At 40.8% G+C, this 15,715-nt stretch overlaps 2 protein-coding genes across 2 annotated transcripts; one reads left to right on the forward strand and one right to left on the reverse strand.

Annotated features, from left to right (window-relative positions):
• The first annotated feature begins 590 nt into the window (after positions 1–590).
• On the forward strand, positions 591–5,052 carry LOC133107253 (testis-expressed protein 12-like). The gene is made up of 5 exons (XM_061216214.1): positions 591–712; positions 1,343–1,440; positions 1,691–1,802; positions 2,100–2,151; positions 4,882–5,052. Exons 2-5 carry the CDS (start codon positions 1,357–1,359, stop codon positions 5,024–5,026), a joined length of 393 nt encoding a protein of 130 aa, XP_061072198.1. The 5' UTR covers positions 591–712; positions 1,343–1,356; the 3' UTR covers positions 5,027–5,052.
• A 2,044-nt stretch (positions 5,053–7,096) lies between these two features.
• On the reverse strand, positions 7,097–15,393 carry LOC133107548 (carotenoid-cleaving dioxygenase, mitochondrial-like). The gene is made up of 12 exons (XM_061216538.1): positions 15,372–15,393; positions 13,443–13,629; positions 12,924–13,135; positions 11,509–11,624; positions 11,052–11,154; positions 10,508–10,636; positions 9,914–10,074; positions 9,303–9,470; positions 8,253–8,390; positions 7,992–8,174; positions 7,633–7,743; positions 7,097–7,213 (listed from the first exon to the last, which is right to left on the reverse strand). Exons 1-12 carry the CDS (start codon positions 15,391–15,393, stop codon positions 7,097–7,099), a joined length of 1,647 nt encoding a protein of 548 aa, XP_061072522.1.
• Positions 15,394–15,715: the final 322 nt, after the last annotated feature.

A 15,715-nucleotide genomic window follows, 5' to 3' on the forward strand; every position in this document is an offset into this window, starting at 1 on the left:
TATGATCTCAGCCTCCTGCTAAATGCCTTTTCATACAGCTCTGTCCTAATCTGAAAGGTAAATAGGAGCCTATGGCTCAAGAAGAGACTCATATTTATGTATTCTTGTTCTAGTACAAAGTAGCCTAAAGGAAGCAAGTAGGCGGCTACTTACAGTATATCATCATTCGTAATGACATATCCTAATATCAGAGATGTCTGCTAATATGCTAATCAAATGGTAATAAAAGGCCAAGTTTTGAGGTGTTAGACCAACCCATGAACAAGCTTTGGTCAGTCATACATTCCCAATTATAATAACTTAGTGGATGAAAACAATATTTTCAAAACAATATTTTATTTAATTTTGATTGAATGTCCCTTAGGTTAAGAGAAGGACAGTGTATAGAGCTTTGGGAATCCAAAATGTAATGTCCTCGTTTGACGAAGCAGGGTCTCAGGAGGTATGTTTCGAGAACATTGCAGGAACATCATATTGGGAAGGTTATGTGAGTTACGTTCTAAAACCATGCCGTGAAGATTCTTACATCACGTTTCTAGAATGTTCCTGGAATGTTACTGTGGAAGCTTCTCCTAGAACCTATAGATAATGTTACTGAATGTTCTCCGAACGTTCCCTGTTAGCTAGGACGTATCCTATTTTCACTGTAAATTAGCTATAGATCCTCGAGCTCCAGGATCATGAGGCACGAGCTCACCTTACTTCTTGCTAGGTAGCTAGCCTTCTCAACGCTCGTCTGAAATGATACATCTTATAAAATATACTAATATATCTAATTTAAGCAAGTGATGCCTTATGTCAATTTAATTTGACAAAAGCTTACATCAAATAATTACGTACAATAGTTTTTCGGATTGTAATTTTTGTTCCTTAGGTAACGTTTGCTAGCAAGCCAACGATGGAGTGTAAGCAAACTAGCTACAGCGTCGCGACGTCATGTTACTTTGCTAGTACATGCTAACTAGCCTTTTTTTAATTTTTGTATACAGCTAGCGGATTATAAATTTTAACACAACACAGTGTTTATGTTCTATGTTTACATATACTAATTTAAAGTGGAATTACTGTTGCAGCGAACCCATCAGTCACCATCTTGTGGGGATAATTTGTTAGATAGTTCGACAATTCAGGCTAGCTAGGTAACAATAACTAAGCCGTGAGTAACGTTAACGTTCTATGTCAAAGTAGACAGTATAGCGAGTTTGATATAGCTAGCTAGCTAGCAACTCAAGTTACAAGACAATGCAAGTCTACCTAGTTATCTATTACAATTTGTAACAACTGGCTACGTCCAAAATAACATTTCAAAGGTAGCTGATATTTCCATTTCCAAAACCCACAGGTTAACTGGCTGAAATGACAGGAAGAGGCAAGACGCTGACAGGAAGGGGAGTGGACAGTAAGGGACCAAAGATAATGACAAAAGAGGTCACGAAACAGGTTTGGGTCATGTTATTTTAGTGCATTAAAAATATAACAATATTCCAACAATTTGGAAGAAAGCTAAAACCCCTGGTTTTGTTTTTTGTTTGTATCACAATAGACGAGTGGGATAAAGAAGTAACTAATTTACTTAATGAACTATCGAGGTGAAGCTGTAACATTCAACACAAGTTGTATTTGTTTTGCACAGTATGAAATAAGTTAATGAATAAACAAGTACATACATTTAGTGGCATATGTTTGACAGGTTGAGGAAGATCCCATGTACTGTGAAAGTTCTCCCATGAAAAAGAAACGCCCTCTGTGTGATAAATCTCCATCTTTAAACAGCTTGGATGTTTTTCAGGCTGCAGTGACAGGTGAGTTCCAATACTGATTTATAATCTCAGAACATTATACATCCTAAAACTTACAGTGCCATTAAAAAGTATATGCTCCCTTCCTGATTTCCCCTATTATTGCATATTTGTCACACTGAATTGTTTCAGATCTTTAGATGAAATATAAATGTAATGAACCAGTGTAAACAATTTTTAAAAATTTATCAAACAACCAAATCATCCATATGATAATTGTATGCTCAAGACTGCATGTTTAATTGAATGTATTTAAAAAAATAAAAAAAAACATTCAAAATGTCCCTCTCCTTTTTACAGATTCTAATAGAGAGGTCAATGTCTTATTTTCAAAGTTTGCAGAAGTTATGAGGTAGGTGTACCATATTTTAAAATATATTTTTTGGTATTTTTCACTAGAGGGTAGAGGGCCATGCTTTAAGTTAAATTATATGTGTATATGTGTATGAAAATGACCCAAAAATGAATTGGAGCCAACTAGTGTCTGAAATCGCCATGAAACCATCCTTAAAAGCCGTTATCTAGCATTATGGCACAATCATAATAATAATAATAATAATAATAATAATAATAATACATTTAATTTATATTGCACTTTTCATTATACAGTGATTATCTCAAAGTGCTTTACAAAGGCAACAATAAAACAAGCAAAAGTACAAAACAGTGCAGTAATATAAAATCACAGTTAAAATACAATAAGCTGTCATGCAGTCAATGAACCTGAATAGGCACACTGATAAAAATGGGTTTTAGCCCGGCCTGCAAGTGATTGAGCCATATGTAGGTGATCGGGCAGGCTGGTCCACAAGCATGGTGCAATGGAGCAGAAAGTCCTGGGCACAGCCAAGAGGCTGCTGGAGCTCAGTGAGCAGGGGGATTATAAGGGAGGTAGACATTCAAAGAGGTAGGAGGGGCTATCACCATGCAGTGATTTAAAAACCAGCAACAGTATTTTGAAGTGAATTCTGAAGTGGACTGGAAGCCAGTGGAGTGCAGCCAGGACAGGAGTGATATCCTCAAACTTCCTCGTTCTGGTGATAACTCTGTTTTGGACAACCCTGCAGCCTCTGGACTGACTTTGCAGGAAGCCCACCGAGTATTGCATTACAGTAGTCAATTCTGGAGGAAATAAGAGCATGAACAATTTTCTCAACTTCGAGGTGGGGAAGAATCGATCGCTAGCAAGCTATGTTCTTGAGATGAAAGAAGGACAAGAGGAGAGATGACATGGCCATCAACGGTGAGGGTGATTATGGGATGGTGTTTTAGTTGATGTGGCGTAGCACACACATTGTTTGATATAAACCTGGGTATCATCAGCATAAAAATGGAAGTTAATTGTATGACAATTGATCAAGTGACCGAGGGGGAGCATATATATGCATATATATTAGAAAAAGGATTGGGCCCAGCACCGAGCCTTGTGGGACAGCACATGTGACAGGGGTGGGGTCAGATTTTGCATCAATGATGGAAACATTGTGTTTTTAAGGTAGGACTTAAACCATCTAAGGACAGTTCTGTCATGGTTTCCCCAGCCTACAGATGGAAATTCCGGGTTTGACCTCTCTAGACCACAAGAGGGCGTGCCGGCCACGTTCATCATGATGCATTACCTTCCGCATGCGGAATGTGGGTGTATCATTCATCATTGCCGATCACAGCCAGCTGCGTGGAGAGCTATTTAAGTCTCTTCCTGGCACTGCTGTGGGCTTTGGTGTTTCATTCTGACGTACACTGAGCCGATAAAGAGGTAGTTTGAGGACTGAATTGCTTTTAGTCTTGAAAGACATTCAGGAACCTCTTTAGAATTAATTGAAGCATAAGGACTGGTAGTTCTGCTTTTCTTTGGTTGGGTGGTTCCCCGGGACCTTCCTCATTTTTAGGTTATTTGGCCCTATTCACATTAGAGGAGCGAGAGGTGGAGTTCGCTTCTGGCGTTTTCTTCCTTCTTTCTTGTCTCCGGAAGAACCCTGGGATAACCTTGTAGAGACTCTTCCACTGAGCAATCATGTTTTTCCCTGACCTGATTATTTCTCACGTTGATTTTCTATTGGCGAAACGCCTGGGAGTTTGGTTCCCTTTTTTGGTTATTTATTTTGATACGGGACTCGCCCGTTTCTTCGGGAACTCCGGGCTAGTCTGCAGATACCCGGCTCGACCGATTTTTGCAGCTTTGTTTCAATTGGCATTTCGCCAGGGGTTATCATGGGTAACATAGTGATCCCGACCTGGTCGCTCTTTGTTTCCCGCCCCCCCGTTCCATCACAGCTTAAATCAAGGTGGAGAGTTTTGTGAGCAACCATATTACAAGCAGAGCTAAGAAGAAGAGAATAAGAATGTAGTTGTGTAGTCCGCTCCTGGTGCCAGTAGGATGCAGTCCCAGCACGAATGCTTGCCACTTCGGGACGGAAGAAAGTGTTGGTATAGGGTCGGCTTCGGTGCAAGAAGGCAGTTTAGAGGCCGGCCAGAGGAGCAGGTCCCGGAAAGCAGTCAATAGGCTATAATAAGGCTAAATAAGGTTAGTAGGTGAATGCTGCAGAATCTGCATATATTGCCTTATCACTGAGGTAAGGATCACCGTAAGCTGATGACCTGCAATTAAAATTAAAATAGCAGACAATAAATATCTGAATATATTGAATAAAATAAAATAGGACGGCATGAGAAGTGGCATCAATATCACCAGCGTTCCCAGAATATGCTCCATTTAGTACTCATTCTGATATTATAAGGTGACACCAATGACATAGTGTGGTCATTAATGATACCAGCGGCATACAGAAGTGGTTTCCCCAGTGTCATGTCCATCGTCCTAATCTCCGTGGCTCCCTAATTATCCCTCATTATTATTAGCTACCGAGCACTTTCTCTCTTCCTCAGCTGATGGAGCATTCTGGCACAAAATGGCTGCCATGCATAACTAATGTGGGAACCGCATTTTGAGGTGATGGAGGTGTGGGTATACCATCCATTCCCCAATATCTGCAATGCATTTTGAAATCGATGGAAGACAGTGTATACGGTCAATTCAGTCCAGTATTACTCGTACTGGAGCACAGCATTATCCTTGTTGCAGTGAGAGGGCAGCGGTAGATGGTTCACAGGTCAGAGAACTGGAGGACATCATGACAGAGGTGAAGGGACTGGAGTCCCATCTTATGGAGAGGAAGGAGCTGCTGAAGCATTCACTGGCCATCGTTTCCAACAAACTGCAGGGATAGATCCTCCAATCCTCACACTGCCACACACACACACACACACACACACACAGCCAGGGATCGATCCTCCAATCCTCACACTGCCACACACACACACACACACACACACACACAGCCAGGGATAGATCCTCCAATCCTCACACTGCCACACACACACACACACACACACACACAGCCAGGGATAGATCCTCCAATCCTCACACTGCCACACACACACACACACACAGCCAGGGATAGATCCTCAAATCCTCACACTGCAACACACACACACACACACACACACACAGTCAGGGATAGATCCTCCATTCCTCACACTGCCACACACACACACACACACACACACAGCCAGGGATAGATCCTCTAATCCTCACGCACACACACACACACACACACACAGCCAGGGATAGATCCTCCAATCCTCGCACTGCCACACACACACACACACGCACAACCAGGGATGGATGCTCCAATCCTCACACTGCCATACACACACGCACAGCCAGGGATAGATCCCCCAATCCTCACACTGCCACACACACAGTCAGGGATAGACACCACTAATCCATGCAAATGAGAAATCAGCATATAAGATCTTAAAGGCACCTTTTAAACTTTAAATGTTAACATGTTGGTTTCTGCTGTTCTGAAGAAGTTTAGAGGGCAGTTCTTTGAAATGGCTAAGAACTTCTAAACTTATTTTCTGTCTGCCCAGTCTCAGTGACATTCCAAATATATATATTTATATATGTGTTTTGTAGACAGAATGTTTTTGCTTATTGTTGAACTTTGATTTTGAATGTATTAATTCCATTCTGTGACTGAAGTGTGGTATAATTATTCTGAAGTAAATTGCACTTTCACATGAATTTGAATAGTGCGTCTTTTTTCATCCAGCAAGGATTGATTATAGTATACTTTACCATTCTTTAAAACAGAGTTAAGAAACAAACAGTGTTCCTTAGAGGAGTTGTAGAAAATCCACAGTGGACTGTAAGGTTGGCTTTTTGTCTAAAAAAGTTGGAAAATGTTTTAATTTTATGGCGTCCTAGCTAACAAAACTCTTTTAATTTTCCCATTTTGTTAAAGTGACCAGTTGTCATTTATCAAGTTGTATGAACTGTTTAAATATGACCAACTCACAAAAACAAATGAGCATATCTTACCATTTTTATTTTTAATATCACAGATATTTCATGGCTGTATATTGAGATCTGAAGGACTGAAGCCTCGAAGATGATAGATGAATGAGCAATATGAACAATTCAATTTATTTTCTCAAAAATCATAGTTACTTGATCTTGTGGATAAAATAAATATAAAAGTATATAAGACAATAATAATCAAAACAATTGATCAACAAATTGAACAGCTTGTTCCAAATTACGACGATCAGTAGAAATGTTGATTCTGTACAAGTACCATTTGCCATGATTGGACAGAAAAAGAGCAGGCCGTAAAGTCGTGCAAATTCTTGGCCAAATGCTTCATTATTATTATATCCAAACCAACATTTACTCACAATTTGCTTGTTGTTGAAAGGCACAAGATGGATTTATATTGATATAGTGCCACCCCATGAATGTTGAATATAAATTATTGAATAGAAAAAAAAGGGAAGACAGTGCAAAAAGTGACCGTCTGAAGAAGTATTTAAGGCATTTAGGATTTATAATAAGATTTCTCTCAAGTAGAAAATATTTGTTTTCAGATAATGTTTGCTTGAGTACATTTCTTTTAATTCCATTGGCAAATATCGAGGTGTGATTTGCTTGACAAGTGAAATGTTCTTATTCCATTGGCAAATCTTGTCAAATTGTCTTACCTCATTGACAAGATTTTAATCTTATTTTGCGGAAAAGTAAAAGAAATGAGATTTTCAAATACGTCTCAAAATATGTTTTGGTTTTTACAGGGCAGTGTGACGGAGTGACTCTGATGTTCGTATGGCTAGGCAGCAGTGCTACAGAGTACTGCCGTGGCTTTGTGAGAGTTCTGGCAGTGCTGTGTGCCCTGCTGCTCTCCGCACATCGCTGCCGGTGATGAAGCCTCTTCAGCCCTGGGTTGGAGGGAGGCCTACGCCGTGGCGTTGAACATGCCGTGGAAGCCATACGGGATGTCGATTGGCACCTCAGCTCGGGCCAACTCCTCAAATGTTCTGGCATCCAGAACTAGAAGGAAGGTGCCTTTTATCTAAAAAAAACATAATACATTTAATCAGCCTGGGTCACAATCAGACTCCCTTCTAGAATACTTAATTTCTGACCGGAATATGACACTTATTATTGTAAGCTACTCATCCAAAAGCACTCAAACAATGGGTAAAATAAATACATTGAGTGAGTCAAACCAGATAAAAAGAGTGAGGGGAATAAAACTTCACAGTTATGGGTTTCGACAAATGTAAAAAATGCAGTAGTGTGTCATAATAACCAGACTTTACACTGAGGTGTGGCTTTCACTGAGACATTCTGGCCATGTCATATTGAAGTGGCCCTTATGCTGTTCAGCAGTGCACAGGCATATGTATGTGTGTTAGACAGGCCTGTCTGTACTTCAGTGGTGTAGACATGTCTGTGATTTGGGGGTTTGCGGTTCGGTGTTTCTCTTACCGCTGTGGGAGTGATAACTACAGACATAATGACACCATCATCTTCCTCTTCACCATCAGGTGATGGGACAAAGACTGGCTCTGATGGGTAGAGCCCTGGATGCTTCCACACCTGGCACCACAGAGATAGAGAGAGAGATAGAGATAGAGAGAGAGAGAGAGAGAGAGAGAGGGAGAGAGAAATGAGTATGAGCAGGCAGCATTGCATTTATGCTCTTATACCATATATCTCATCATCAAACCCCCACCCATTATGAAAAATGGCACATTTGTGAGAGCGGAAGGATGGCATGAGGTGTGACGGGTTGTGTATTTGCCGGAGTGGAAGGACATTGAGGGCTGTTAGAGGGGAAATTGGACCTTCATGGTTTTGTCCTTCAGGTCCATCTTGATCAGGGAGTCTCCCACCAGGTGGTTGAAGCCACAGCCGTAAAAGTAGCGGTATTGGCGGGTGTTGTACTTGGAGTAATAGATCTGCGGAAACTCCAGCCCACCGTAGTCTTTCAGGTCATCGCCATGGAGATCTTCATGGACACAGATCACCTGTAGAAATACTCGTTACCCTGCTGCACAGTACTGCTACGCCGTCCCGACGCAAACGCGCGCTCGATCCCAACGTACCTTCTTCTTGGCTGTGCGGATGGCGGTTGCGGTGCTGTTGCTGCGGGTGTTGAGATTTTGGTCCAGTGGCGTGTCAGCGTCTATGTTGAGAGGCAGGACGAATCGACGAGGGAAGACTGGGCATAGGGTGTTGTACACCTTAAACAGAAACGCCAAACATCAACCTCAATCAGCCAGTCACACAGGCATATACCACAAGCTTTATCACAATCATGACATTTTATTTAGCGGGCGGTTCTATCGAAACACAAACTTGATTCAAAACGATGTACAATAAAGTGCATATCAAGGTCATGAGAACAAGCTACTGTACAGAACAGGTTGGATAAGATACAATTCACAAATAATCAGTTGTACAGCCGAGAACATTATACACAACACGTGTCTGTGTGTACAGTATAGTGTGAGCGTGAAAAAGCTTGTACAGTATGGGTATATGTATGATAGGTATGTGTGGAGTATTTAGTGTGAGTTTATGTGAGAGTACACTGGCATATACACTCAGTGAGCACTTTTTTAGGTATTTATTAGTCTTATATTTCTTCTGCTGTTGTAGCCTATCCAATTAGAGGTTTGACACGTTGTGTGTTCTGAAATGCTCTTCTGCATACCACTGTTGTAATGCATGGGTATTTGTGTTACTGTAACCTTCCTGTCAGCTTCGACCAGTCTGGCCCTTCTCCTCTCACCTCTCTCATTAACAAGGCATTTTTTCTTGCAGAACTGCTAGATGTTTTTTGTTTTTCACACCATTCTCTGCAAAATCTAGGGACTGTTGTGTGTGACAATCCCAGGACATGAGCAGTGTGAGATACTCAAACCACCCTGTCTGGCACCAATGATCATTCCACAGTCAAAGTCACTTAGATCACATTTCTTCCCTATTCTGACAGTTGGTCTGAAAAATAGCTGAACCTCTTGACCATGTCTGCATGCTTGTATGCATGTAGTTGCTGCCACATGATTGGCTGATTAAATATGTGCATTCACAAGCTGGTATACAGGTGTACCTAAAAAGTGCTCAGTGAGTGCATGTGTGTGTTTACACACCTCGTCCAGAGCCTCCCCTGACTGGCGCAGGTTCTGGATATTGTAGTTGTTGATGGCTTTGCCATCGTCAGCGACACACATGTCCATCACCAGGAAGCCGTCCTCCTCAAACGCATTGATTTGGTGGAAGGTGGACAGCGGTTCAGTGTAGTACGTAACTTCGCTCAGCTGCAACACAACAGGATCAAACTGTCATTCACCACACTTTTACAGATCTGTCAACCCAGCCTCATCTAACAATACACAGGACAAGCACTGTGGCCAGAACTGATGATGAGGGTTAATTCCAGCGATGGAGGTATCATGTGAGGGAGATATCCTCCACCATCCCTAATCTTGGTTTACCAGCATTCTGCAGCCAGTGGGTGCACAGTTCTCTAGCAGTGCCGTAGCTTCATTATTCTGGACTTGAAAGTGAAGTCTTGGAGCTAAGCTCTGTCATTTATTCCAGCTCTCAAACTGTAAATGCAACCTCTTCTAAATGTGCATACTGATGACTTGTCCATGCATTAAGTACACACATTTGCGTTGTAGCCATACAAATACAGTGAGAGATGCGGGACAGTGAAGACATGGCCTTGGTGCACAGTGACTGTAATAGCAGGTCACACCTTGCCCGTTTGCTTGTTGATCACATGGAACATGGTGTCCTGCTTGGGGTCCCAGAACACTGCTTTACTGATATCCTTTCCGGTCAGTCTGCCCAGTATGATTTTCTTCAGGTCCATTTTGATTGGCTGTTCGATGAACACCACGTAATTCTCTGACATTGCTGAAATGGAACAACCAGGAGGTAAGCAGTTACGCTCTTCAATTATGTCAATGCGCAAATCATTCTCTTGCTTTGTGCTTTATAAAAATGCTTTAATATATAATCCATTGTCAGATTAATAAAATAGGCCCAAGTCTTTCTCTTTGTTGTAGCTTTAGCACTTGAAATTGTACTTCCATCTAGGGTCTTTCTGCGCACTTATGGGCATGCACTTTGCATTTTGTTGTACGTCGCTCTGGATATGAGCGTCTGCCAAACGCCAATAATGTGATGTGATGTAATGGGCAGGATTTGTGCAATGAGATTTTATATGGAAAAGTAACACATTAAATATGATGTGCACAATACGAGAATTTGCCACTGAGCTCTATATTCATATTATTAGTATTTGTTTATATAATGTGATGTGCTTATGAAAGACTCTGGGGCTCACCAAAACTGTGGTAGTAGGAGGGTTTTGCCTTGTCCAACGCTGGGATGGTACAGATCACTTTGGCTCCCTCTAGGGTCTCCTCTGGACTGGTCTTCTCCGGGGGTACGCAGATGATGTTGTAAGTCGCTCCTGAGTGGAAACATGATTTAGTGTGGTTCCCTCTGGTTTGGCGTGTGAGCAGAGGTACACAATGGGTTTGAGTTTCTTTGAATATCTTATAATTCAAAGATAGAGGTGGGCGTGAACTTTGGACATCGAGGGTTGTTTTTAGACATGCAATATTTTTACAGTGACTCATCTCAGTGGAATGCACACAGGACTGCTTGTACTGTACAACCAGTTTCAGTATAATGCATGTAGCACCCTATTCATTTCAGCTGTTTCATGGTAAAGCACACAGCACATCAGACACATTCATAACCCGTTTCATTGTAATCCACACAGTACGACAGATAACGTAACCAGTTTTTGTCTAATTCCCACAGAACAGTAGTCCCTGGAGTTGTGTGGTCAGTGGCCGGTGTAAGCGCAGGGCGCTACACACCTTTTTTGGTGTAGGAGTTGCCCATGTTGTACGTGGTGCCATCAGGGTCATTGTGTGGGTGGGCTGTTGCCCCATTGACCGCAATGAACTTGCTCCAGTCCACCTGTTGAGCACAGACATCTCTCAATACCAAGATCTACCATTTTAAAGGAGCAAACCTTACGAAATGCATGTGGCTCTAACATTTCCACATTCACTTAATCTCCAAATTACAGTTGAATTTAAAACAGACGGAATTTCTTTTAAAGGGTGAAAAAAGTAATATATACAAAATAGACACATTAGCCAAAAGCCTAATTAGTTAGTTTTATTATTAATTATTATTATTATTTATTATTTATTATTTAGTTCTAGTAGAATGACATATAAAGCTGTCCAAGATCAGTGTTAAGTTGAAAGCTCAGAAAAAGAGTCTAATGAACTACAGCAGGAGAACAAATAAAAATGACAAACATACCTTCTCCTGTGTCTCCAGGGTCTCAGGGTTTACCCTGTGCATGAAGTTGGTCTCTGTGCTGACATAGAAGTCTCCCTTGTATTTGGTGAAGCTGACATTGGCATTATCTGATGCTTCTGCAGGGGGAGTTCGAAGGAGTTCACAGACGGGTACTATTCAATTACAATTAACCTTTACACTGAACACATCAATAGGTAAAGCAGATGTTTCAGGAACTATACTGCTCCCTATTAAAAAGAGCAGCTAAAGCTAAATATAAGCAAACTACGTAGTGTTGAAGTCTGGGTTCAAAGTGTTTAATGGATTAAATGTATAGCTATAATAGAGTGAATATACCTTTTTACTTTTTATTAATGCTCTGATGACAAATTGTATGTCTATGCAAAACCCAATAAACAAAGTAAGAAAATAAAAATAAATACGAGGCATAGCTATATACTGAATGCGATGGGATTTCAGTTCGTAAAAAGTTTTGCATTTTTAGATTGCTGAGATCTAAACCTCAGTCTCCTATAATGTTTTCCCTTTCAAAGTGACGACATTTCCACAATTGGACCATTCTAATGCAACCAACAGTGTGTCTATGAATTTATCGTCCCTACTCAGAGTTAAAAAAAACAACTTTATTTTATTATTAGTTTTTTTCTTACCAACTGGCATGATTCTCACACCTGCAACCAATGTCAAGCGCAATTGGGGGGAAAAAAGCCAAGTCATGCCATTCATGTCATCTTTGTTGTTGGATTTGGTACACAAATCTGATCGTGCTCTCGTAACTACAATATTTAAAATGTCGATCATTTGCTGATGATACAGAGCCTTGTAATTTTGTGGTTGCAGAACGATTTAATGCTTCATGTGCTCATATGAAGTTGTTGCTCCTGCCGTCTATGATGAAAAGCGCTAGCTGTATTTAGCTGTATACCGGAAATGCTATTCAGCGAGACATCTGCTTTACCTCCCCATAGTCTCTACTATTCATCTGTCAGTGCAAAATGGAATGAACAAGACCTGAAATTAAACCAAAAGGGTTGTTTTCGACAGCATTGCTTATGCATGTGTTCCTATAAAATGCCATGCCACTGGTGAAATAAATGGCCCACTTCGCATTGCTTATATTATGTTATGACACTTTTGCACTTTAGTCTTTGGTTAAGACAAAGTATCGTTAAGTTAAGTATTTCCAAAGACAATGTTCAGCAAAATGCTATCCTGGATTCATGTGAATAACAGTTCTGCCTGTATTGGAATTTTGATTCCCTATATGCTCTGTAAGGACTGATTGCATATTATTGGCATAGTCATCTTTATTGCTGGAACATCACCAAACCTCAGAACCTCCTCACTGAAATGAAAGAGCCATGGATTCATAAGATCCAAGCTTTTTAAGTTTTTAAGGACGGTTAATGACTCACGCAGGCTTTCAAAACGAGACAGAAAGCGCTGGAAGAAGTTCTTGCAAGGGTCTGGCACAGACATGGTCCCAAACTCGGACACCACGATGCGGTCATTCTCGCTGTTGGACTGATACGAGCGGCTACGTAGGAAGCGACTCCTGTAGGTCACCTGACCACCCTCAATCTTGAACTGGTGCATGAGTGCCATCCCATCGAACCAGTGGTTAAAGCTGTGGAAAGAAAGCTGCTTAGACTTGCTGCAGCCATATGTATTATATGCCATATTCATGGGGGGTACTAGATATCACAGTGGCACATAGCAATGCTCATATTCCATGCTCAACTTAACCAAATAGAAAGAATATATGAAATGGAAAGTGCTGGGCCTACCACATATGGGCTGACTAGACTGATCTTATCAACAACTTTCTTACTTTTGCATTTGACATCTACACAAGCAGCCTGGTGTTACCCATGTTAACCCACTGATAACCTTTTGGGTCTTCCGTTCTCTTTTAGGTTTATTCTTATGCTCACCTCTTGTTGCCAAACTCAAACTTGCCGGGTCCATTGCGCAGGAAGCAACCACTGACCCAGGATGGGATGTGACCACGGACAGTGGTGCCTATGGGCTCAGGCACTTCATCCGTTGAGCGCACCAGCTTCTCTATGCAGGGCAGGCCATGGTCATCTGTGAAGTGATGGTCCTTCTTCAGTTTCGCATCTGTGAGAAGGACACAGTCAGCACCTCATTTAGGACCACTGTTACCCAATGTCTCTGGACCCCACACAAGAACACTGTTTCCCTATAACTTTGTGCACACACCTCTTAACCTAATACCTCATATAGGAACATTACACATTAATTTAAAAGGCAACATGCAAAAATAATACGTAATGCCTTTGATAATAATAATAATAATAATAATAATAATAATAATAATAATAAACTTTATTTGTATAGCACCTTTCATACATGGAATGCAGCTTAAAGTTCTTCACATTGTAGCAGATTGAATTAAAAAGCAGAGATAGATTAAGTAATAAGTGGTAATAAATGCATTAAAAAGGGCCTTTAAGGTACGTGAAAATAAAATAAAACTGTTAATAAAAGATTGCACATGAAAGAGAGAATACACAAAAATGACATAGAATACATTGAAAAGTAAAAAAAGAGTAAATAAAGGTCAAGAACTCCCTTTGCAAGTTCCATGCTAGTGGAGCACTCTAGTCAGACACGCTAGGTGAGATAGGGTGAGAAATTCTAGTAGGACACTAGTCAGACACGCTAGGTGAGATAGGGTGAGAAATTCTAGTAGGACAATCTAGTCAGAGATGCTAGATACATAGGGAGAGAGCTCCCTCTGCAAGTTCTATAAACAAAATCATAAACACGCTAGGTACACAGGGAGATAATTCCCTCTGCAAGTTCTATAAACAAAATCATAAACACGCTAGGTACACAGGGAGAGAATTCCCTCTGCAAATTCCATGTCAGAGGAAGACTCTAGTCTGCGTCGCTAGGTACACAGGGAGAGAGCTCCCTCTGCAAGTTCCACAATAGTGATAGTTTTATGAGAGCAGCAGTACCAATATAAAAGGATAGCAAGCATACATGTAAGTTCTGAAATGTACGCAGTTTCCTGTACATTTGGAATAAAGAGCCTATTACTCTACAGCTATATCTAAAAACAGAAACAGAATTGCTTTTTAAAAATAATTTCAAAATCTAAAAACCCCCGTGTGGAATGGTAAAATGTCTGTGACCGCAGCCGTGTAAATTGCGTGACCCCGCTGCAGGCTTACACCACAGACTAGAGCTAGAGCTTGCATAGAGTGGAGGGCGGTAAAGACAGGGAGACCTTTCATCTGTGACCATGACTTTAGGTTAGAAATGTAATAAACTACCCAGCACCTCAGCCGCATTATATTGCAATTTAAACATTAATATGTGTTGTATAAGCTTCAGCGGGTGCAGTCGGAGTAAAGAAGGCACTCCAATATTATTCAACACACCTCATCAATCCAGTGTATGTAGCCCTAACACAAATAAGTGCCGCATGGCTAGTTATGTTGTTGTTAAAAGAATGGCAACGTTTTATTTTAATTACCTAATACTCAGTGGGTAAATGCACAGCTACTTGTGTAATTATTTGGTAACATCGTTCATTTCAGTGAAACAAAGTCAGTAAATACCATATGTATATATGTTTTATTGCCCGTTTAATAGTACTTACATCTGAAATCAAAATAGTTACCCAATAAGTACCTGGTATTTACCCAGTAAATACTAGGTATAACAGGCTGTAAAATAAAGTGTCAGCTAATTTTTTTTTTGTTGATATTTTATGTATAAAAACGATTCAAATTACACACATGAACAGCGTTATGAATATAAGACAGGACTGAAACCAGAAGCATGTAATAAAGCAGAACCCAATTATAATCTTGGAAATCAAGTCTTACCTTTGTCTTTGACAGAGGACATAGCTGACACCGGAGAGGTGGATAATAACAAGTTTACAGGGTTGTGAAGCTGTGAGCTGGAAGCAGAGTTTATATTGAGTCCCCCTCCGCCCCCTTTCCCATCGGGGTCATATGCTGCTCTTATGCAATCAATCCTCCTTAGAATAAGATGCTCCTTTCAGCTCCTCCGGTTTGTAACCCAATTTAAACAGCAATGTTTCACAATCACAGTGCTATTTGATATGGCCTAACACTCTATTATATTACACAGGTCTGTCTCATTACCACAGTGCCCTCTCTCAATTCAGAAGAGCACAGACACACAGATACTGTCTTCCAAGGCA

Source organism: Conger conger, chromosome 13 (assembly GCF_963514075.1).
Source record: "Conger conger chromosome 13, fConCon1.1, whole genome shotgun sequence".
In the NCBI taxonomy this organism is placed as follows: Eukaryota; Metazoa; Chordata; class Actinopteri; order Anguilliformes; family Congridae; genus Conger; species Conger conger.

Bases quoted from the DNA above. Each gene is read 5' to 3' on its own strand.
- LOC133107548 (XM_061216538.1), bottom strand. From the start codon at position 15,393: ATGTCCTCTGTCAAAGACAAAG. The intron at 8,391-9,302 runs GTGTGTAAACAC...TTTCTGTTTAAG, and splicing joins CAGGGGAGGCTCTGGACGAG to GTGTACAACACCCTATGCCC. The intron at 7,744-7,991 runs GTCCAATTTCCC...CTGTGGTGCCAG, and splicing joins TGAAGGACAAAACCATGAAG to GTGTGGAAGCATCCAGGGCT.
- LOC133107253 (XM_061216214.1), top strand. From the start codon at position 1,357: ATGACAGGAAGAGGCAAGACGCTGACAGGAAGGGGAGTGGACAGTAAG. The intron at 1,441-1,690 runs GTTTGGGTCATG...TATGTTTGACAG, and splicing joins CAAAAGAGGTCACGAAACAG to GTTGAGGAAGATCCCATGTA. The intron at 1,803-2,099 runs GTGAGTTCCAAT...TCCTTTTTACAG, and splicing joins TTTTCAGGCTGCAGTGACAG to ATTCTAATAGAGAGGTCAAT.